The sequence below is a fragment of the Phyllostomus hastatus genome, unplaced genomic scaffold, assembly GCF_019186645.2.
Source record: "Phyllostomus hastatus isolate PE091 unplaced genomic scaffold, TTU_PhHast_1.1 phas_contig_948, whole genome shotgun sequence".
In the NCBI taxonomy this organism is placed as follows: Eukaryota; Metazoa; Chordata; class Mammalia; order Chiroptera; family Phyllostomidae; genus Phyllostomus; species Phyllostomus hastatus.
This window is the reverse complement of record NW_025333993.1, coordinates 1,545,009-1,569,096: the sequence shown is the minus strand read 5'-3', so window position 1 is coordinate 1,569,096 and position 24,088 is coordinate 1,545,009. Positions and strand designations below refer to the sequence as shown.

The window sequence follows — 24,088 nt, the reverse complement described above, 5'->3', positions numbered from 1 at the left end:
CACACCCCAGGGGGCTCACTCCGGAGCTCAGGGCTGCTTCCACGCTCAGAAATCAATGAACGTGTGTACAATAGCTTCACAATTTCCCGTAAATCTATAATTATTTCAAAATGGACAGTTAAAAAAATCAGTTAATGTAGTTCACCGCATTAACGGACTTGAAAAAGAACACTGTGATACAAAAAAAGCATTTCGTGACATCCAACATCGGTACTTGATAGGGTCTCTCAGCAATAAAAGGAAACTTCTAGCCTGAGAAAGACCCCCGGGAAAACACTGCCGCTAACACGGCTCGCAGGGCAAGACTGGATGTGTCCCCGGGTTCAGGCACGTGTGAGGGCTCTGTCCCTGGGGAGGGCCTGGGGGACATGGCGCCCTAGAAGTAATGAGCACACCTGGCTCCGGGTTTGGTCTCTGAACACCATCACCCACGAAAAGGGCCCAGCGCCCCAGGCAGAAGCGGCTGATTCCAGGGAGGGCAAGGGCAACCTCAAGGTGAGCCCGCACCAGAAGTGAGGCATCAGGGAGCTGTGGCATGCCCATGGGGTCCAAGAGCCGAACGAAGGCGCTTCCGCCAGTCAAAGTTGGAACGATGTGAATAACAAAAGTAGACACTGATAACATTGTCACGCAACTCAATAAAATACTCTTTTAAAAAAAATATTTTATGCCCTGGCTGGCGTAGCTCAGTAGATTGAGTGTGGGCTGCGAACCAAAGTATCACAGGTTCGATTCCCAGTCAGGGCACATGCCTGGGTTGCCAGCCACGGCCCCCAGCAACCGCACATTGATGTTCTCTCTCTCTCTCTTTCTCCCTCCATTCCCTCTCTAAAAATAAAAATAAATAAAATCTTTAAAAAATAAGCTGTTTCTTCTTTTAAAAATATTTTATTTATTTAGTTTTAGAGAGAGGGGAAGGGAGGGAGAAAGAGGGAGAGAAACATCAGGGTATGGTTGCCCCCAATTCCCAGCAACCCTTTGGTTCTCAGGCCGGCGTTCCATCCACTGAGCCACACCAGCCAGGGCAAAACAGACACTCCGTAGTCCCAACTGAAATAAATAACAGAACGAATACACAGATGGAAGAGGGGGCAACTCTTCCTTACAGAAGAATTGTAGCTAGTAACTGGAGAAGACAACCTGAGGAGAGAGAACAACCACCCTAAAAATACCGCAGGAACAGTGGCCGCAGGGACAGTGACAGCAGGGACAGTGGCCACAGGGACAGTGATGGCAGGGACAATGGCCACAGGGACAGTGACCACAGGGACAGTGACGGCAGGGACAGTGGCCGCAGGGACAGTGGCTGCAGGGACAGTGGCCTCAGGGACAGAGGCCACAGGGACGGTGACTGCAGGGACAGTGGCTGCAGGCACCATCCCTAGACAGCGCTGAAGCCGCTGAGCAGACATTTCAGTGGAAACGGGGTGCTGGCACAGTCCTGCACAACCTCCCCCAAAGGTGTACTCACTGCAAAGGGAAGAACGGTCACATTCCCAGAGGTAAGACACATGGACAGCCTGCACCCCTGCCTGGCTGGACACGTGACTTCTGTGAGGTTCTGCCCCCAAACAGAGCAGCCCCAGCAACTGTGAAAAGATCACTGGACAGACCCAAACGGAGGGTCCTTCTGCAGCGCCCCGACCAGTGCCCCTGAGCAGTGTCGCAGCGGAAAAGCACTCGGACATGAGTGACGCCCCGGCGGCGGGAGAGGAAGACCTGAACGGCGCCCTGCGGGCTCGGGGAGCAGGGTGGGCATCCGTGGGAACCGCTGACCCTGGGACAGTCCATCCTTTCGTGAGTCGTGAGGTCCAAAGTGGTTTCTAAAATTTGGTAATTGATCTACCGTTACGTAAGAAGGCAAGGGGTGTATGTAAATTCCCTGTACTTTTTTATGGTTATTTGATCAAATAAACTTTTTGTTAAAAAAAATTAAGCCGTTCCTGGACAAGCAGAAGTCACGTGCGTGCTGACAAACACGTCCCACCACACGCTGCCTGCGCCCCGTCCTGCACCTGCCCAGACCCAAGGCCCCGAGAAAGGGGCCCCGCCGACCTCTCCCTCCCTCCCGGGCTCAGACAGTGTGTCCGCTTCAGAGCTGGGGCTTGTGATGGGCTGAATTCTGTCTCCGAAATGTTGCTGTGGTCCTCACCCCGGGACCTGTGAATGCGACCTTGTTTGGGAATAGGGTCTTGCCACGGGTAACCAAGTGAAAATGAGGTCACTAAGATGGGTCCTCATCCAATATGACTTTTGTCCTAAAAGGGGGACATTTGGATGCAGAGAGGCACACAGGGAGAGGGCCTTGTGGACAGGGAGGCCGAGGTCGGGGTGCTGCTTCTACAAGCCGAGGCACCCACAGATGGCCAGCAGCCACCCGGAGCTGGGGCAGAGCTGGGGGCAGATTCTCCTCTCAGCCTGGGAACCATCTCTGTGGACACCTTGACCTCCGACTTCTGGCTCCCGGCCTGTGACAAAACACATGTCTGCGTGTGAGCCCAGCTGGCTGCGGTGCTCTGTTTTGATGGCCCCAGGCTACACGTTGTGACTCACATTGTCTTTATTTGGAAACCAAATAAGCTTCCAACCACCAGCCACATGACCTGGCACTGACAGCAGGGGACCCACCACGGGGCTGCGTGACCAGGGGCATTGATTTAGCAAGACACAGCCTAGGTTCTGCCTTAGCCCCCAAGGATCCCGCTAAGAAATGAGGCAACCTACACGCCACCCCGAGGTTTCCTTCTGGCACTGAAAATGGGCAAGCACACCCAGGCCAATGCTAAGAATTTTGCGAGCTGAGCAATGACTCCCGGGACTAAAACACCTGCTGCTCCTTCTCAGGGCCCGCCCTCACCAACAACAAGGAAGAGGTGCGTGAGCCTGCTGCTGGGACAACACACACACACCCAGGGAAGGGTATAAAAGCTGGACAGCCCCAGCTTCTCACACACTCACTCACCTTCACACACTCACACACTCCTCCCAGCTCACCTCCAGCCCCACCACCCCACCATGGCCGCCTCCACCCTGTCTGTCTGCTCCAGCGACCTGAGCTACAGCAGCCGCGTCTGCCTGCCCGGTTCCAGTGACCCTTGCACCGACTCCTCCCTGCAGGTGGATGACTGTCCAGAGAGCTGCTGCCAGCCCTCCTGCTGTGTCCCCAGCTGCTGCCAGCCCTCCTGCTGTGTCCCCAGCTGCTGCCAGCCCACCTGCTGTGCCCCCAGCTGCTGCCAGTCCACCTGCTGTGCTCCCAGCTGCTGCCAGCCCTCCTGCTGCGCTCCCAGCTGCTGCCAGTCCACCTGCTGCGCCCCCAGCTGCTGCCAGTCCACCTGCTGCGCCCCCAGCTGCTGCCAGTCCACCTGCTGTGTCCCCAGCTGCTGCCAGTCCACCTGCTGTGTCCCCAGCTGCTGCCAGCCCTCCTGCTGTGCCCCTAGCTGCTGCCAGTCCACCTGCTGTGCCCCCAGCTGCTGCCAGTCCACCTGCTGTGCCCCCAGCTGCTGCCAGCCCACCTGCTGCACCCCCATCTGCTGCAAGCCTGTCTGCTGCACACCCTTCTGTTGCACATCTGTTTGTTGCAAGCCGGCCTGTTGCACACCCGCCTGCTGCAAGCCTACCTGCTGCACACCCGTGTGCTGCACACCCGTCTGCTGCAAGCCCGTCTGCTGTAAACCCGTGTGCTCTGTGCCCATCTGCTCTGGGGCTGCCCCCTGCTCAGCCCCCTCCTGCTGCCAGCCCACCCCCTGCCCCTCATCCTGCTGCAGACCCTCCTCCTCTGTGTCTCTCATCTGCCGCCCTGTGTGCAGACCCGCCTGCTGCGTGCCTGTCTCCTCCTGCTATGCCCCCTCCTGCTGCTAGCCCAGCTGCTGCTTCCTGGCCTCCTGCATGTCCCTCATCTGCCGCCCTGTGTACTCGCATCCAGCCTGCTGTGTCCCTGCCTTGGCCCTGAAGTCCTGCTGCTGGCTGGACACATCTCCCCAGGGCAGCCAGGCTCAGGCCCCACCCCTGTGACTGTGGGTCACCCAGCCACCCCTCAGACTGGGCCTGAGCCATGTCAGGAGGTTTCCCTCACCTGGCTCAGGGTCAGGTCCCACTTGGAAGCTGACTGCCGTGCCCTGCAATGCTCCGGCACTTAGACCACTTCCTGAGCTGGATGATGTAGAAGAACCAAACGATCATACTCAATGCTACAGCTCTTGAGTGGCACATGGGCAGTCCTCACAGCAGTGGTCCCTCCATATGTCCTGCCCTCATGAGGACCAGCTCAGCTTCCAGCAGTCTCTGACCCTGAACCTGGTCTAGATGCACTTGAGCCAAGCGACCAATAAACAGCCCTGAACTGAGCACTGCATTCATGGCCACGTGTCTTTATTGCCATTTCTCAGCTTGACTGCATATCTGCCTTTGCCCTTTGCACGTCACACTCTGCCATCCAGCAGGACCCTGTGTGGCTTCGTGTGGCTCCCAGGTTTCCCAGAGACAGGTTTCACAGCTCTTTGGCCATTTGGGGACATCATGGATTGGCCCTTCACCCTCCTTTACTATATTACTCACTGAATAGTTCTTTTTCTTGATTTGACTCTGTACCTTTGCCACAGACATAATTACCACGGGTCTGTGTGAACAGGACACCGCTGAACCTTGGGTGGAATGGGAATTGGTGACATCTCTTCTGGAGCCCAGAGACCCCCCAAAATTAGGTTGAGATTCCTTGTGTCTCTGCAAGACCCACTCTTGAGATCTCCAGGATCCACCCCTCCTGGGATAGGGTTGGTGGCGCGGCGCAGCCCTCGGGGAGGGAGCTAAGTCTCAGGCTGAGCTCCAGGTCAGCCGGAGCACCTCCCAGAGTGGAAGCAGCAGGCACACGCAGCTTCAGGGTCAGGGCAGAGCTTGCGGAGCCAAAGAGGGAAGCAAGGGATTGTGTGGAAGAGGAACAGAGTCCCTGAACACAAGGAGTCAGGCGTTACTTTGAGCCATGGTGGACCCGACTCATCCTCCCACCCAACAAAACTAGAAAATGGGATGAAAGACATAAAAAGCCAGGTTCCCGGCCCTAGACAACCGAGAGTACAGGACTGGGGCCGCTTAGGGGAGGGAAACGGAGGAGGGAAGCCCTGCCATTTAATTTCTAACACTGGACGCTTTTCCAGGTAGCTTTCTGTGAATGACTTCCGGTTCTGCTGTGGTCAGAACAACATTCTCTGTGTGACTTCCAGCCTGTTAAATGTACTGAGACTTGTGTAATTGGCCCGGCTTGCTGGCGGAGAGAGTTTCCAGGCCACAGCACGTGGAGGGATCGTAAACAGCACGGGCGTTTTGCTGAGCTGAAGAGGTAGGAATCAGAGTTCACGGACAATGAGACAGCTGGGATCTGTGGGGCAGACACAGGAGAGGGGAGAAATATACAGAGAAAACCTCCCCTGAGTCCACTGCTGAATCCTAATCCATTCATTCGGCGCTCAGAACCCCACACAGCTGGACAGCAACAACCACAGAGCTGTTACAGTGAACAATTACCAGAGCGTACACAAGGGCAAGGGACATTAGCATCCCAAACAACCAGAGAGGAGGGACCTCGCTGGACCCCAGAGGCGTTCAGTACAGATCCCAGAAGAGTCACATCTTAACAGCAGTGCCAAACCTCTCCAAGAGGGAAGCATCTCTAACCTGTCCTGACGAAACCTAGAAACAAGCAGGAAAACATCAGCGTGTCAGCTGGTCCACAATTAGTAACTGCCAGACAGAACCAAGTTCAGGGCCCTTTTAAAAAGGAAACAGCCCTGACTGGTTTGGCTCAGTGGATTGAGCACCATCCTGCAAACCGAGGGTTCACCGGTTTGATTCCCAGTCAGGGCACATGCCTGGGTTGCAGGCCAGGTCAGGCCCCCAGTAGGGGCGGATGGGAGAGGCAGCCACACATTGATGTTTCTCTCCCTCTCTTTCTCCTTCTCTTCCTCTCTTTCTAAAAAATAAATAAAATATTTTTTAAAAGGAAACAAAGTACACATTGAACAGTGTGATGGTTTTATTTTATGGAAGTCCAGCATTCAGGACAATACTAGTAGGCACATTCAGAAGAGGGAAATGTTGCCCATAACCAAGAGATAAGACAGTCTGTAGAAGCAAACCCACAGGCAGAGCTGATGGAACTCGCAGACCCGGGAGTTAAAACAGCCAGTACAAGTACATACAGGAATTTAAAGGAAACCACCAACATGATGAAGAGAGAAATGGACGACTCAAAAGAAAACAAAATGGAACCCCAAAGGCTGAAAAATAGAACATCAATGGTAAAAAATTATAAAGACGTGCTTAAAAGCTCTTTAGACACTGCCGAGGAAAAGACCTGTGACCCTGAGGACATAGCCACGGAAATCATCCAAACCAGAGGACAGTGAGGGGAAAGAAAAGGAAAACCTTCAAGGAACCTCAGGGAGCTGGGGAACAATGAAATGGTCCAGCGTAAGTACAAACGGAGTGCTTCAAAACAATGAATAAGTAAAAGTGAGGGAGAGGGCAAAAGGTATTTTAAGAGATAATGGCCAAATATGTTTGTAATTTGATGTCATCGATAAGTATATAGAAAACTGGAAAAACACTATAAACTAACCTGAACTAATTAACATTTATATACTATACCGCCCCCCAACAGTAGAATTTACATTTGTAAGTGCATGTGGAACATTCATCAGAATAAATCATACACTAGACCATTAAGCAAGTCTCAAGATATTTAATAGGACTGAAGTCACACAGAGAAGGTTGTTTGACCACAGCAGAATCAGCCATCACTGCCAGAAAGAGATCTGGAAAATCGTCCAATATCAGGAAATTAAACAACACACTTCAAAATAATCCTGAGTCAAAGAAGAAATCACAATGAAAATTAGGAAATATTTTGCATAAGGTACAAATAAACTCTGTGAGGTACAGTTAACACAGCGCACTGCGGGGAATGTGAAACTTTAATGACATATATTTGAAAAGAAGGCAAGACTAAAATCAATTACCTAAGTTTCTACCTTATGAAGCTATAAAAAGAAAAATACAAGTTGAACCCAAAATAAGTAGAAGAAATGAAATAATCAAGAAATGTAGAAATCTGCTGAATGGAAAATGGACAGACAAGAGAGAAAATCAATAAACCAAATTTGTTTTTTTGAAAAAATCAATAAAATTGGTACATTTCTAGCTTTATCAGTCAAGAAAAAGGAGAAAAGATGTGAATTTCTAATATCATAAATGAAAGAAGGGTTACGAGCACAGATCTACAGACCAAAAGAATTAAAAAGGAGGAAAGCCAACAACTTCATGCTGATACATTTAACAACTGAGATGAAACAGGCCACTAACTGGAAAGATACACATTACAAAAACTCACACGAAATGAAATAGAAAACCTCGATAGCCCACTGCCAAGTGAAGAAATCGAATTCATAGTTAAAACCTTTCCCACAAAGAAGACACGGAGCCCAAATGCCTTGAATGCTGGAAATCCTAAGGAATGAGTGTACCTAAAAAAGCTCTCCAATTCCAGTGCATTTAGCGAGGTTCCAGGATGCAAGCTCAATAGGGAGAAGCCAAGAGCACTTCTACCTGGTAGCCCTAAATAATCAAAAAGAAAACAAATACGCCGTCAACTGAAGCATCGACGGTGAAATAGCACACAAAGGGGACAGCACGTGCGTGTGGCCTGTGTCTGGACAAGGACAACACGTTGCTGGAACAGGCAACCCTAAAGGACTGGACAGACATACTGTGTCTGTAAGTTAAAAGACTCCATGTTGTTAAAACGTCAGCTCTTCCCAAGTTTATCTACAAGTTTAATGCCATTCCAATCAAAATTCCAGCATGCGTTTCTGTAGAAGCGAAGGAGCTGATTCTAGAATACATTCTAAAAGCTACATGAAAATGTAAAGGATCTAGATTAGCCAACTAATTTGGAAAAAGAAAACCAACATTGGAGGACTTGCATCGCTTGATTTCGGGACTTAAATTAAAGCCACATTGTGTTGGTCAAGACAGTGTTATTAGTAAAATAATAAACATGTTTGTTATTGGCATAGTAATAAACATAGAAGAATAGAATAGGTAAGAAAGTGCAGAGACAGATCTTCACATATACCTCAACAGGTTTTTGTTTGGCAAGGATAATTCAATGGAGAAAGGTTAATCTTGACAAATGAGGCTGGAACAACTCACAGTACATTCAAAACTTAACTTGAAATGGATCATAGCACTAAGCTTACAAGTTACAACCATAAGATATTTAGAAGTAAGCATCGGACAAAATCTGTGTGGCCTTGGGTATAGACAAAGATTTCTTAGAACCATTGAAGAAAAATAAATCAATTGAATTGAATCAAAATTTAAAATGTAAGCTCTTTAAAAAACACTGTTAAGAAGATAAAAAGGCTCATCACAGAGAGATTTGCACTTCTATATATGACACACGAGTGGTATCCACACTACATAAAGAATACTTACAACCTAATGATAAGGACGAACCAGCAGACGCTGTAAAATCGGGCAGAGTTTGGGACAGACCCTGCACTGAGGAAGACACCCAAATGGCAAACGAGCACAGGAGATGATTGCCATCGTCAGTCACCAGGGAAACAAGCACCGCACCACCCAACCACGCCCGCCCTGTGACCGGCAACGCCGCCCCGAGGTAGTCCCTCAAGCAAAGTGATAACACCCCGAGGGCAGGTGTCCACCTCGGCTTCATTCGGAACGGCCCAAACCAGGAGACAGCCCCATACACGTCAACAGGTGGAGGGTGCAGTGTGGCGCAGCCTCTCCGTGAAGCACGGACCTGCCTCTGAAAAGGAATGTGCTGCCAATGCCCACAACAGCAGGGACGAGAAAGTGAGCCAGATGCAGAGAGCACATGCTGCATGACTCCTTCACGTGGCCTGTTTTTAATGAGCCCGCGGGGCAGGGGTGGCTGGGCTCTGGGTGGGGGGCGGCCACTGGGAAGGGAGGCTGGGAGCCTCTGGAGGGAAGGAGATGCTCTACATCTTAACAAAGGTGGAGGCGGCAGGATGGCAGCCTTTTAAAAAGCTCATCAAACTGCACAGTGAAATTGGGTGCATTTGATCATATGAAAGTCATTATCGCAACAAAGCCGATTTTCAGCACAAGTGGTCAGCGGGAGAAGAGGGAAGTTCGGGTGAGGAATATGCAGCAGGTGGGGCATGTGGGGGGGGGGTGGGAGGTGGCCAGCATTTCTGGGAAGGAGGCTGAGACCCTCCGGGGACAGCAGGCCATGGACGCTGGCCACAGGAAGAGTGAGGGGCTCACGACCGGCACCCCGTTCGCATGGTGGGCTGAACACCGTCTGATCCTTTCGAGCTCGGGGGGGACAGTGGTCCACTTCCTGCAGCAGTTCCAGCCACCGCCCCTAGTGGGCGATCTCGCTGGGGTACTTGCACCTTTGTCAACGTGTGCCCTTGCGTGGGGCTGATGTCATCCTGACGTCAGAGGAGGCTGCTGGCCACGGCCCTTTGGCACACTGAGGCCCGGCAGGGGTGCTCAGCTCCCAGGGGAGCCCCTGCATCACGACTCGGTGTCCCTCACACTCCCAGCCTGAGCCCAGAGCTGCCAGTGGAAGGCCCCAAGGGCACACAGACACGGGACCCCACAGGTCCTGCCACCTGCTCCTCCACGTTTTATTTCTACACTTGCTGTTTACTCCTGTAAGCTGGGAGCTGCCCCTCACCCTCACCCCGTCGGGCCTCGGCCCATGGTGTAGCCCTGCGGGTGGATGATGGAGGTGCGGCCGGCCCACAGAGGCTGTGCTGCATGCAGCCCCCACACCAGCTTCCTGATGAGTGACTGTGGGGGTGGGTTTGCCCAGATGGGACAGTGGGTGGAAACGGTCCCAGGGGACTGAGGACCCCTAGACCATGATGTGTCTGCAGGTGACCAGCCCCAGGGAAGGCCGGGGCACAGGCCCAGCAGGCATTGACCTTCCTCAGCAAGGACAAGAGTCCTACCCAGTCACCTTGCCCAGAGCCAGGCCACTGCCCTTTGTGATCTCTCAGCCACTCATTCCCAGAAACACTTGGAGCTGCAGAGCAATGTCTGGTGAAAACCTCCTGTCCCCTCACCCCTACCGTGAAATCAGACGAAGGAAGCGATCATGTGATGAAGTGTGTTTATTGGGGAGCCCGAGGAGATGCTGACAAGATGAGAATGGAGGTCAGGTGACGAGACAGAGAAACGTGGAGGGAAGCACAGGGGACCCAGGGGCAGGTGGAGGTGCCTCCTGGGAGGCAAGAGGCTGGGGAAGAAGCGAGGTCAGGGGTTCCTGGGAGCAGAGGTCAGGTGAGGACTGGGGGGACGGGGGGGACCCCATCCTGAGTGAGGTCAGCCATATAGCATGGGTCAGGGCTGGACTGAGGGGTGGCTGGAAGGACCACAGTCACAAGGTGAGACCTGAACCCAGGTGGTCCTGGGGGGACATGCCCGGTCAGCAGCGGGACTTCGGGGCTGAGGCACGGACACAGCAGGCCGGGCGGGAGCACACAGGGCGGCAGATGAGGGACACGCAGGAGGCCGGGCGGCAGCAGCTGGGCTGGCAGCAGGAGGAGGTGGGAGCACAGCAGGAGGAGACGGGCACGCAGCAGGCGGGTCTGCACACAGGGCGGCAGATGACAGACATGCAGGAGGAGGGTCTGCAGCAGGACGAGGGGCAGGTTGTGCAGCACACGGGCTTGCAGCAGACAGGTGTGCAGCACACCGGCTTGCAGCAGACAGGTGTGCAGCACACGGGCTTACAGCAGACAGGTGTGCAGCACACGGGCTTGCAACAGACGGGCACACAGCAGGAGGGCTGGCAGGGGGAGGAGGAGCAGCAGGAGGGCTGGCAGCCAGACTGCTGGCAGCACAAGGGTGTGCAGGAGATGGTGCAGGCTGATTGGCAGGGGCTGGGCCCACAGGTCGCCTGGCAGCAGGGGCTGGACACACAGCTCACTGGGGCGCAGATGAGGGTCTGGCAGGGGGCTGGGGCACAGCAGCTGGGGACACAGCAGGAGGGCTGGCAGCAGCTGGGGACACAGCAGGAGGGTTGGCAGCAGCTAGGAGCACAGCAGGTGGACTGGCAGCAGCTGGGGACACAGCAGGTGGACTGGCAGCAGCTGGGGACACAGCAGGAGGGCTGGCAGCAGCTGGGGGCACAGCAGGAGGGCTGGCAGCAGCTCTCTGGACAGTCATCCACCTGCTGGGAGTCGGTGCAAGAGTCACTGGAACCGGGCAAGCAGATGCGGTTGCCATAGCTCAGGTCGCTGGAGCAGACAGACAGGGTGGAAGCGGCCATGGTGGACGGTGGGGCTGGAGGTGAGCTGGGAGGAGTGTGTGAGTGTGTGTGAGTGTGTGAATGTGTGAGGTGCCTGGGCTATTGGCTTTTATACCCTCCTGGCTTGGTGTCCCAAGCCCTACAGCTGCCATTTCCGCCTTCCAGAAGCATCAGGGATGTTTGTTTGCCTGGGATGTTGTCCAGCTTGTAAATCTAGATTGTCTAGCTCAGGAGCCTGTCCCATTGTGTCTCCAGGGAAACAGGAGCGGGTGGGCAGGTCCCAGCCTGAGTCCTCAGAGCAGGGGAAGGTGCAGATGGAGTGGAGCTGAGGTCCCATCTCAAGCCGTCCTGGGTGTTTGGGGCATCGTCCCTTCAGAGACGTGTACAGCCTCAGCGCCTGGCTCACTTTGCAGGCAGCTGGCGTTGGGAAGGTTTCCCAGCAGCTCACCACCTCATCCCATGGGGATGCAGAACTGTTGCCACCTCATGTGGGAGGAACCGCGAGCCAGGGGCGTTTGGTGACTTCCCAGTGCCCCATGGGCACAACGGGACCTGAGCCTCTTGGTCGGAGCTCAGGAGGGCTTCTCATCGCTGAAGAGCCTCTCTCCGTGGCCAGCTGTCTGTCTGTGTGTCCACTTTCCGCCTGTCCTGGAGCTTGGAAGACTGCAGGACTCTGCATTCTAAGGCAAACCATGCAGCTCCCTGCCACGCAGAAAAGGGACAGCTTTCTGGGTGCCCGGTTCCCATGTGTGACCCACGCAGAGCACCTGGGCTGGACCACGGGTGGGTCACAGCCCTCCTCCCCCTCTCAGGTGGGATGCCTGGCTTCTCCTCCAAGGCAGCCCCCAACAGCCTGTCCCCAGCCCTCTGCAGGCTGGATACCCGGCCCACCTACTCAGACAGCCTGCAGGGTCACCCAGTAGCAGAGGGCCACTGGGCACAACAAAAAGATGCAAAACGTGCCCGAGGAGAGTGCCTCCCTCATTGTCTGCCAGTGTCCGCACCCGCTCAGGAAGCAGTGCCTGCACCCCTTTATTTTCTCTGCCTCTGTCTCTCTCTGCACCCACACACACTGGCACTCAGTCCATTCTCGTTTGCAGTAGTTACGCTCTATAAAGTTGCTGCAAACCCTGAATTAGCAAATACCATGGTCCTGGGGAAATGCAAGGTGGGGTCCCTGCGATCCTCTGGGCACCGTATTTTCATAACTGATCAATACGTAGCCTTGTTTGGTGCGTGCTTCTGCTTGAAGGCATTTTATTTAATGCACATATTTAATGAGCATCTTACTTAACATTGTGCTGTAGCCACCTGCACTGTAACTCTCGCCCAAACGGGGTTCCCTGACGTCTGTTTTCCCTGGGAGGCACGCTGCAGCCTTCCTGTGCTCACAGCCCCAGACGGACCTTCGGCTCCACGCTGTGGGCCATTCTCACCAGCACAGTCACAAGTATAAGGCCCCAAAATGTGGAAAACATGGCGCTGAAGAGAACTTGGGAAGGACCCGTCTACAGACCGCGAGCTGAAACAAGAGGGGCATTGCCTGTGCAGCCTCAGCTGGGAACGTGCGCCGTGGGGGACCCAGAGCTTCGGCCACCCTGCACACGTCCGCAGCGCAAGGCAGGCGCTGCGAGGGGTGACGGGGCTGCAAATGAATCGCAGCGAGCCGGTGAATTCACAAACAAGGGGTTCCTGAGTGATGCGGAGCTGTCTGTCTAGGCAGGGATACATATACCGTATGCATATAGATAGCGTCTTTGTATACAAATTTTTAAAGTACAAACTATACCGTGTTTTACCCACGATTTTTTTTTTAATCTTAACCTGGAGCTCCTCTCCTATGAGTACATGAAGATTTCTCTTTCCCGTTGATAACTGCGTAGCATTCCGCACTGATCCGTGTGCGTGTTTTCTGTAGCTGTATAATGAATTACCACAAGCCTGGTGGCTTAAAAATATGCAAGTGTCACTCACAGTCTCTGGGGGTTGAGCTAGACTGAGTTCGCTGTGGGTTCACACCATGGGGTCTCCTCTGGAGGCTCGACGGGGGGAGGGGAGGAGTCGCTTCCCAGATCATGTGGTTCTCCTCAGAATCCAGCTCCTTGCAGGTGGCCCGACTGAGGGCCACTCCCATGTCTTGCCACGTGGCCCCCTCCACAGGAGCTCACATGGGGCAGCTTGCTCCTTTGCAGCCAGCCCAGGACGTGTCTCCTCCCAAGACCAGTGCTACAGTCCTGCGTACGTAACGTAAACACGCCCACCCCATCACCTGCGCTGTGTTCTTTGTGCCTGAAGCAAGGCAAGGGTCCTGACCACTCTTGGGGGGTAAGGGCCACACAGCACACAGGATGCCCGTGTTTTACTCCAAACTTAGAATAGCCCCTCCCATGCCGAGGTTATTTTCGTCCTCTTCTCCTTCAGCTATTGAGAGAGGTATATTAATGTCCCCCACTCTGATGTTACCTTTCTCTATTTCTGCTTCTAGTCCTGTCCGTTTCCATTGCTCTGTTTTAGGCTGTATGATTAGGTACACACACGTACGGAATTATTACAGCTTCCTGGTGGACTGACCCTTTTTGCTTTATGAAATGTCTTTATCTCAAATAATGCTTCTTACTTGAAGATCTACTTTACTTGGTCATAACAAGCCACGCCAGCCTCTCAAAGTGGGTGTTTGCATGATGTGTTCTTGTCAATGGTCTTACTTCCAACCTCTGCAAGCATCACGCACACCTACAATATTGTACCTACTCTCTGGTCACATGTTTTCTGCTTGCCCCAGAATGTTCTTTTTAACTATTTCCTGACTGCTTTGGGTTAATCACGCATTTTTAGGATTCATCTCCCTTTTTTATTCGTGATGGACAATCCACTACAGGCACCGACTTTCCCCGGGGCCTAAGGACGCCCCGCGAGCACTCTCGGTTACTCGGGCAAACACCGGCTCTCTTACCGCTTTCAGAGCAATGCTAAGACCTCGGAATACTTTAGCTCCACTTACCTTTCTCACCCTTACTGTTAATGCTGTTTTGCACTTTATTTTTCTGTTAACAAGCAAGAAAAAAATGGGGCCCTGGCTGGTGTGGCTCAGTGGACTGAGTGTGAGCCTGCAAACCAAAAGACTGCTGGTTTGATTCCCACTCAGGGCACATGCGTGGGTTGCAGGCCAGGTCCCCAGTAGGGAGCACACGAGAGGCAACCACACATGGATGTTTCTCTCCCTCTCTTTCTCCCTCCCTCCCCCTCTCTAAAAATAAATAAAATATTTTTTAAAGAAAAAAATGGGAAACACGAGCAAGCCTCATTTTCCATGCAGAAGGCTTGTGGTGGCTGTGCTTTCTGCAGGGAGATGGACAGGGGGACCTCTGGGTCACATGCGCAGCTTTCAGTGTTGGATAAATACAGATGGCTCGGGAAGGCTGTGGACAGGCGCAGGGTCTGTGCCTCACTGAGTGGTCAGGTGGGTCATGGGGCGGGGGGTGGAACCACCCACCCCGGGACATGGAGGTGCCGCTGCCAGAGCATGCACGGCGCCTGCTCGCCACCCGCCCAGGGGAGCCCCTGCACCAGAGGGAGTGCTGGGGAGCCACAGTGAGAGATGTTCCGGCCTCTTGCCCTCCTTGTCCCGGGCTTCTCCAGCCAGGCACTTGGGAAGCCGTGGCACCACAACGAACAGAGTCCCCAGGTGTTCATGGGACCTGTCCCAGGTGTCAACAAAATGACGTTTGGACATGAAGGGATGATTCTCTTGCGAAGCCAACTCAGACCCCGGGACTCGCTATTTGCAGACAAACATGACTTTCTACCTCAGCGTTATGAACCAAAGGCGGCTCAGGATAGATGAATCAACAGACCACACAACATACAAGAGCTTCATAGCTGAGCAACTTCTCGCAGAAGGAAAACACAACACTGGCACTAATGAGAGCTCTCTGAGGCCCAAACAGAAACAAGGAAGAAGGTGAATGAGCATCCTGTGGGGAAACACAAGCCATACAGGGTATAAAAGGTGGACAGTCCCAGAACCTCACACACTCACTCACCTTCACACACTCACACCTCCTCCCAGCTCACCTCCAGCCCCACTGCCCACCATGGCCGCCTCCACCCTGTCCGTCTGCTCCAGCGACCTGAGCTACAGCAGCCGCGTCTGCCTGCCCGGTTCCAGTGACTCTTGCACTGACTCCTCCTGGCAGGTGGACGACTGTCCAGAGAGCTGCTGCCAGCCCTCCTGCTGCGTCCCCAGCTGCTGCCAGCCCTCCTGCTGCGTCCCCAGCTGCTGCCAGCCCACCTGCTACGTCCCCAGCTGCTGTCAGTCCACCTGCTGCGTCCCCAGCTGCTGTCAGTCCACCTGCTGCGTCCCCACCTGCTGCCAGTCCACCTGCTGCGTCCCCAGCTGCTGCCAACCCTCCTGCTGTGTCCCCAGCTGCTGTCAATCCACCTGCTGCACCCCCAGCTGCTGTGCCCCAGCCACCTGCACAACTCTCGTCTGTGCCCCAGTGAGCTGTGGGCCCAGCCCCTGCCAATCAGCCTGCACCAGCTCCTGCATACCCTCATGCTGCCAGCAGTCTAGCTGCCAGTCCTCCTGCTGTACCTCCTCCCCCTGCCAGGCCTCCTGCTGTGTACCTGTCTGCTGCACACCTGTCTGCTGCACACCCGTCTGCTGCAAGCCCGTGTGCTCTGTGCCTGTCTGCTCTGGGGCTGCCCCCTGTCCAGCCCCCTCCTGCTGCCAGCCCACCCCCTGCCCCTCATCCTGCTGCAGACCCTCCTCCTGCATGTCTGTCATCTGCCGCCCTGTGTGCAGACCCGCCTGCTGTGCCCCCTCTTCCTCCTGCTGCCAGCCCAGCTGCTGCCGCCCAGCCTCCTGCGTGTCCCTCATCTGCCGCCCTGTGTGCTCCCGCCCGGCCTGCTGCGTCCGTGCCTCAGCCCAGAAGTCCCCCTGCTAAGGGGTCTTCTTACTGGTTTATGGGCACCCCAAAACTCAACAACTCACTGCCATCTGCACCCCCAGGATTCTTTACTCAGAGCCAAGACAGCTGTCAAGTCCCCTTCATAGGTCCCTGCACTGGGTATCTGTGGTCGTCTGGCTGCCACTGTGCATTTCTGCCTCTAGGAAAAGCTCACCCATCTTTCCAAGCAGAGACTTCCCCAAATCCACGTGCCCTGCCATCCAGCCCAGGCTGGCAGTGACCCCAGCAAGGCCGGCTGGACTCTCCCAGGCCCTGGAGCCTGGAACAGGGTGAAGGGAGAGAAGCCGGTCTCTCCTCACTGCTCCCCGCCCCCATGTGGCCCCAGCATCTCCACTGCACCCTCTGCTGGTGTCTTCATCCTCCCCCACCCCAGCCCCGACCTGTGTGCTGTCCGTCCCATCCAATAAATTCCTTTCCTGATGCCTTTAACCAGCACTCGTTTCTATTCTTTAACAATGACCCCTACCTGACATCCCCCAGGTAAGGCTGGTCCCAGGGGGTTCCTCAGGGCCACCATGTTCCTGCCCCTTCAGCGGTGTCCAGGAAGTCCCCCATCACTCGAGCCACAACTATGTCCAAGAGATGGACCCACCTTCTGGACCCAAAGGCTGAATAACCTGGCAGCAGTGCCTGCCCTGGGAGGGGCCACCCTTCGGGGGTGACTCGGACACTCTTCAGCGCCCCCACTTCAGGAGGGCCTGTTCAGGAAGGAGCTAGCCCAGCAGGCCTGGGGAGGCCATCGCTAGGCCTGCTCTCCAGGCCAGCCTTGGGCCAGCGCCTGGGAATGGGGACTCCGTGGGGGCTCTCAGCACGCAGGATGCGAGTGCCACACTGGCCCAAACCATCTGCGCAGACACGGTGGCCGTGCTGACACCTGCTCTCCCTCTGGGGGTCTGGAGTTTTGGGCACGTACTGGGCAGGGGTGCCACGTGACCAGCCCCGATAAGAGCCCTGGGCTCTGGGCTCTGATGAGCTCCCTGGTGGATATCTCACGCTCCTGCCTGAGCAGGTAAGTGCGTTCTGCACGATCCACAAGGACGGGCCCTGAGCGCTGGCCACACCTGGTGTCCCCGACTCCTGCCACGTGGCTTTTCCCTGAGGCGATTTAGCTCTGCATACTGAGTCCTGGGAGTTGTATAGAGTCATCCAAACTCGGGGTTGCTGGGGACCCCAACATTCATCAGAATGAATAAAATGTTCACGTCTGATCATAGCAAACAGGGCCTAGAGTGAGCACAGGCACATTTCACAGTATGTAAGTCTCACCTAAACAACGCCGACTTTTTAAAAGAATGCAGTCAAGGGGATGAAAAACACCAGCCCCAGACTTGGATGAGGGGTCTGCAGCGCACCTGCCCACGGTGCTGTGCTGAAGCCGGCTGGCCCAGCCCCAGGGTGCTGACCGGGCCCCTCACTGCCCGGCCCCATGTTCAGTGACACCACGCTGGTGGCTCCTGGGAGAGGAGTCACACCGTGGTGACTGGCAAACGCCGCAGACCAGGACTCGTTTTGTTCCTGTCTCACAGGCATCCAGTCATGAAACATTTACCAGCACACTGTTGCACATATATGACAAAGAACTCATATTTGGAATATATAATCATTTTCTGCAAATCCCAAAGAAATACAAATAACACTATTTAACAAAAACGATCAGCTGCAAGAGATGCTCAGATCAGGGAAGGCAAATTAATGCAGCGATGCCACAGCCCTGCACACTTTCCAGAATGGAGAAGGTCCTGACCGACCGACACCACCTCGTTCACACAGAATGTGCAGTGACTGGACCTGACTAACGGGAATGTACACTTCTTTAGAGACTCGTTGGGCAGTGTACGCTTAACAGAGCATACAACATAAGTATATTTCTGCCCTGCCGCCCCATGCACTCCCTCCCTACCTGTGTGTCCCGCCTTGGCACGCAGGTCCTGCTGCCGACGGGCACATCCCCGTGGGGCCACATGCCCCGAGGATTCTCCCTACCCATCAGCCCCTGACTTCCCACCTTCCTGGGCCTTTCCCATCCAGGTATAGCTCAGACCCTACTTCCTCCAGCCCAGCCCAGCCCAGGCCTGGGAGCCTGAAATGCTCATGGAGCTTTTCTCCTGACTGGGACCCATGGGTGCCCTGGCTGCACCACAGCGTGCTTCTCCGCTCCAGGCCACATCCCTCCTTTGGTCAGGAACGGGTGCTGTCTGACCCCGGTCCTGCACAAAGCAGTGTCGCTCTCAGCCTCTGAGCACCGATCAAAACTCCGCTCCCTCCACCGGCCCTTCATGCGGACTGCACATATCTGGGGGTGGGAGGGGCAGCCGTGAGACCTGGGCCCCTCGGCGGCCTTGCTATCACCAGTTTTGGGAAATTTGGGGGGCTCCTGCACGTGACAGTGGGAAGCTCATGTCTCCTTCCTGCCGTCATTCACTGTTTGACCACCATCACAGGTCCTGCAGGGTAATAGAAGCTTTGTTCCAGGACGAGTCCTGTGAGCCCTGCCTGGCCTGGCACTCAGGCTGTCCTCTTGGGATGGCTGGGCACCTGAACTCACACACACAGACACAAACACTGGGACGCCCGGTGGCCCAGCACTGAGCCAGCTGCTGGGATGCAGAGGGCAGAGACCAGCACACAGCTTTTGGAGCTCCACCTGCTGGGCAGGGCTGGGGGAGAGCAGGTGGGAAAGGGAAGACCCTGGGCAGCTGCGGTGCAGAAAGCCCAGAACGTGTGAGAACGAGTCCAGACTGTGGAGTGGGAGACACATGTGAACACACGTGTGCAGAGGTGCTCAGAGGCAGGCTCACTCACGGCTGACCAAAGACTCCTAGCACAGGCTCCTGGACCTAGAGCCGCAGAGCACAGCAGGAGACACTGGTGCTGTGACCGTCACCACATGGCCCCCAAGACCTGAAGAGCTGGTCTATCATGTTTTCATTCTCATTCGTTTCAAAGTGCTTCCTAACTTCCCTTTCGATTTCTTCTTTGACCCACCTGTTGTTTAAGTCTGTGTTGTTTGAAAATTCCACACATTTGTGAATTTTCTCAGTTTTCCTTCTGGAACTGATTTCTAGTTTCATTCCCTTGTGGTCAGACAAGGTGCGTTGTGGAATTTCAACACTTTTAAACATATTGAGATGTATTTTGTGGTTTAACATATGGTCCAACTGGAGAGCATTCTGTGCGCACTTGAGAAAAATGTGTATTCTGATGCTGTTGAGTTGAGCATTGTGTTATGTCTATTACATCCAGTTGCTCTACACTGCTCTTCACGTCCTGTTTCACTATTGATCTTTGATCTAGTTGTCCTATCTTGTCATTTTTTTTTAAACTAGTGGAAATCACTTATTGATGTCTCCATGTGTTATCGTAGGACTGGAATTGTCTGTTTCTTTCTTCAATTCAGTCAGTCTCTTTCTTTATCCATGTTGGAGGTCTGTTGGTAGGTGCCTATATTCTTATAATGGTCATATAGTCTTGACATACTGACCCTTTTATCAATATTTGAAGTCTTCATTTGTCTCATAATAATTTCTAACTCAAAGTCTGTTTTTCTGATTTTATTGTAGCCATCCAGCTTTCTTCTGGTTACTATTTCATTAAATATCTGTTTTCAATTCTTTCACTTTCAATATATTTGTATTTTTGAATCTAAAGTGAGTGAACTGACTCAAGAATACATAGACAAGCTGAAGAGACACAAAACAAGTAATGAAATTGAATCAGTCGTTAAAAACCTCCTCTAAAAGAAAAGCCTGGGGCCAGATGGCTTCAATGCTGAATTGTACTAAACATTTCCAAAAGACTTGGCACCAAGCCTTCTCAAACCCTTCCAAAGAACACAATATGAGGGAGGACTTTTTAAAAATATATATTTTATTGATTATGCTACTACAGTTGTCCCATTACCCCCTTCATTCCCCTCCACCCTGCACACCCCCTCCCACTCACATCCCCCCTTTAGTTCATGTCTATGTGTCATAAGTTCTTTAGCTTCTACATTTCCCATACTATTCTTGCCCTCCCCCTGTCTATTTTCTACCTACCATCTATGCTACTTATTCTCCGTACCTTTTCCCCCTCTCTCCTCCTCCCACTCCCCTGTTGTTAACCCTCCATGTGATCTCCATTTCTGTGGTTCTGTTCCTGTTCTAGTTGTCTTCTTTGTTTTTGTTTTAGGTGTGGTTGTTAATGATTGTGAGTTTGCTGTCATTTTACTATACATGCTTTTTATCTTCTTTTTCTTAGATAAGTCCCTTTAACATTTCATATAATAAGGGCTTAATGATGATGAACTCCTTTAATTTGACCTTATCTAAGAAGTAGTTTATCTGCCGTTCCATTCTAAATCAAAGCTTTGCTGGATAGAGCAATCTCAGATGTAGGTTCTTTCCTTTCATGACTTGGAATACTTCTTTCCAGCCCCTTCTTGCCTGCAGGGTCTCTTTTGAGAAATCAGCTGACAGTCTGATGGGAACTCCTTTGTAGGTGACTATCTCCTTATCTCTTGCTGCTTCTAGGATTCTCTCCTTCACTTTAATCTTGGCTAATGTAATTATGATGCGCCTTGGTGTGTTCCTCCTTGAGTTCAACTTCCTTGGGGTTCTCTGAGCTTCTTGGACTTCCTGGAAATCTATTTCCTTTCCCAGATTGGGAAGTTTGCCTTTATTATTTGTTCAAATAAGTTTTGTATTTGTTGCTCTTCCTCTTCCCCTTCAGGCATCCCTATCATTTGGATGTTGGAATGTTTAAAGATGTCCTGGAGGTTCCTAAGCCTCTCTTCATTTTTTTTGAATTCTTATTTCTTCATTCTTTTCTGTTTGATTATTTCTTTCTTCCTTTTGGTCCACTTGATTGATTTGAGCCCCAGTTTTCTTCCTATCACTGTTGGTTCCCTGTGCATTTTCCTTCATTTCACTTAGCATAGCCTTCATTTTTTCATCTAATTTGTGACCAAATTCAACCAATTCTGTGAGCATCCTGATCACCAGTGCTTTGAACTGTGCATCTGATAGGTTGGCTATGTCTTCGTCGCTTAGTTGTATTTGCTATGGAGCTTTGATCTGTTCTTCTCTTTGGGCCATTTTTTTTGTCTTGTTGCACCTGTTATGTATGAGAGGTGGAGCCTTTGGTGTTCACCAGGGAGGGGCAACCCAGTAGCTGAGTTGTGATGCTGTATGTGGGGGCCGGGATCTGAGAGGGAACAATGGCACTTGCTCTGCTCTCTGTCAGATTTCAGTCCCTTCCTCTGCTTTCCTCAAGGAAACTGGGCCTTTCTGGTGCTGATTCCAGTGTGGGTGGGCTTGTGCATGTTCTAGGACCTGTGGATCTCTCCAACGCACCCTCCTGTGAGTCTGGGAGTCTCTCCCTGTGTCTCAACCCCCAGATGTGTTTTCAATCAGTGCTTTGAAGCTTTATCTCTTGGCACTGGGACCCTAGGTTGTGCGGTCTGTCTCGCTCCCCAGTTTTGCCTAGTTTATCTGCACACAAATGTGGGGCCACCAGGTCAGCCAGCCTCCTTGCACACCGTGCCTCACTTCACAATCACCACCTCACTGGGTCTGCCTGTTGCTACCCAGCGCCCAGGGTCTACCAGCCGCTGCCTGCATGCCCAGGGTCTGCCCGCTGCAGTCTAGCACTCCCAGGATTTGTCAGCTGCTGCCTTGCACACCTGGTGCCACCACTTTTTTTTTTGCCGCAACCCCTCTCCGCCTGGCTGCCCAACTCCACCCCTCCTACTGATCTGGATGAATGTGTCTATATTAACTCCTTGGTTGTCAGACTTCCATACAGTTCAATTTTCTGTCAGTTCTGGTTATTACTTGGTTTCTAAATTGTTGTTGTCCTTATTTTGGTTGTGCGAGGAGGCACAGTGTGTCTACCTATGCCTCCATCTTGGCCAGAAGTCCAAGGGAGCACTTTTTAACACATTCTGTGAGGTAGGTCAGCATCATCCTGATACCAAAGCCAGATAAACACAACAAAAGAACACTACAGACCAATATTCTTTATAGACAAAGGTTTAAAATCTTCAACAAAATACAGTCAAACCAAATCCAACATCATATTAAAGGGATTATATCCAAGAAACAAATGGGGTTTATCCCAAGAATGAGTGATTCTCAGCCCTGGCTGGCATAGCTCAGAGCTCAGTGGATTGAGTGCGGGCTGCGAACCAAAGTGTCGCAGGTTCGATTCCCAGCCAGGGCACATGCCTGGGTTGCAGGCCATGACCCCCAGCAACCGCACATTGATGTTTCTCTCTCTCTCTCTCTCTATCTCTTTCTCCCTCCCTTCCCTCTCTAAAAATAAATAAATAAAATCTTAAAAAAAAGAAAGAGTGATTCTCATATGAAAACCCATCAGTGTAAAATTGATAGAATGAAGGGGGAACCACACATGATCTCAATTGATGTAGAAAAGCATCCAATTAAAAAAAGACCTCTTTTATGGTTAAAAAAAACACTCAACAAACTAGGGATAGAAGCAAAGTTCCTCCACATAACAGAGGGTGTTATGAAAAAGCCACATAACATAACATAATATTCAATGGTGAAACACTAAAAGCTTTCCCCTCTAAGACAAAGAATAAGTTAAAGATATCCCTTTAACCTCTTCTATTCAACACTGTACTGGAAGTTCTAGACAGAGCAACTGGGCAAGAAAAGGGAAGACATTCAAATAAGAAAGAAAGGAAAGAAAGAAAGAAAGAAAGAAAGAAAGGAAGGAAGGAAGGAAGGAAGGAAGGAAGGAAACTTACTACAAAGCTACAGTAATCAAAACAGAGCTACTGGCATAAGGATAAACAAATAGATCAATGGAATAAAATTGAGAGTCCAGCAATAAACCCACAAATATATGGTCAATTGATTTCTAACAGGAGTGTTGAGACCATTCAGTGGAGAAAGAATAGTCTCTTTCTGGGTTCTGGGTCAACTGAATATTTACATGCAAAAGAATGAAGCTGAACCCTATCTTATACCATATATAAAAATTAACTCACTTCCAGCTTTTGGCTTGGAGAAGGCTTAGTTGCAACCTTCTTTGTTCATCCTGAATCTGGGTTCATCTGATACTAACCACCTCTAACAAGTCACCAAAGTTTGACCCCAACAAGATCAAAGTTGTATACCTGAGGCACACTGGTAGGGAAATCAGCACCATGTCTGCCCTGGCCTCCACGATCAGCCCCCTGGGCCTGTCCCTAAAAAAGTTTGGTGATGACATTGCCAAAGCAACCAGTAATTGGAAGGGTCTGAGGATCACAGTGAGACTGAAAACTCAGAACGGACAGACCCAGACTGAGATAGTGACTTCTGCCTCTGCCCTGATCAGCAAAGCCCTCAAAGAACAACCACGAGATAGGAAAAAAACATTACTCACAGTGGAAATATCACTTTTGATAAGATTGTCAACACTGCTTGACAGATGTGGCACCAATCTTTACCTAGAGAACTCTCTGGAACCCTTAAAGAGGTCCTGGGGACTGCCCAGGCTGTGGGCTGCACTCTTGACGGCTGTCACCCTGGTAACATCATAGATGACGGCAGCAGTGGTGCAGTGGGGCACCCACCTAGTTAAGAACTACAGAGAAAAATATTTCAATTAAAGATCACTTGATGACAAAAAAAAACACCTCAAATAAATCAAAAACCTAAATATAAGAGCTAAAACTATAATTCTTAGAAGAAAACAGAGGGCACATCTCAAGTACCCAGCTTAAGTGGTAGGGGAGACTGTACCACTGGACCCTACAGGACACCTACTATATTAGGCCACACTACCAAGACACAGAGTCAAAGTAGCTTTACTTAATACATAAAAA

The 24,088-nt window shown here is 52.1% G+C and overlaps 3 protein-coding genes and 1 pseudogene across 4 annotated transcripts; 3 read left to right on the top strand and 1 right to left on the bottom strand.

The window, feature by feature from the left end:
* The first annotated feature begins 3,015 nt into the window (after positions 1-3,015).
* LOC123827910 (keratin-associated protein 4-3-like) lies at positions 3,016-3,858 on the top strand. Of its 2 annotated transcripts, XM_045852359.1 has the most exons (3): positions 3,016-3,069; positions 3,118-3,159; positions 3,238-3,858. In XM_045852359.1, exons 1-3 carry the CDS (start codon positions 3,016-3,018, stop codon positions 3,856-3,858), a joined length of 717 nt encoding a protein of 238 aa, XP_045708315.1. The 2 variants fall into 2 exon arrangements, with proteins under 2 accessions (XP_045708315.1, XP_045708314.1); XM_045852358.1 differs by having other exon boundaries at positions 3,118-3,858.
* Positions 3,859-10,477: 6,619 nt separating this feature from the next.
* On the bottom strand, positions 10,478-11,323 carry LOC123827912 (keratin-associated protein 10-3-like). Its single transcript, XM_045852362.1, has 2 exons — positions 11,093-11,323; positions 10,478-10,999 (listed from the first exon to the last, which is right to left on the bottom strand). Exons 1-2 carry the CDS (start codon positions 11,321-11,323, stop codon positions 10,478-10,480), a joined length of 753 nt encoding a protein of 250 aa, XP_045708318.1.
* Positions 11,324-15,396: 4,073 nt separating this feature from the next.
* Positions 15,397-16,248, top strand: LOC123827909 (keratin-associated protein 10-7-like). The gene has a single exon (XM_045852357.1). It carries the CDS (start codon positions 15,397-15,399, stop codon positions 16,246-16,248), a length of 852 nt encoding a protein of 283 aa, XP_045708313.1.
* A 5,505-nt stretch (positions 16,249-21,753) lies between these two features.
* Positions 21,754-23,844, top strand: LOC123827932 (annotated as a pseudogene).
* Positions 23,845-24,088: the final 244 nt, after the last annotated feature.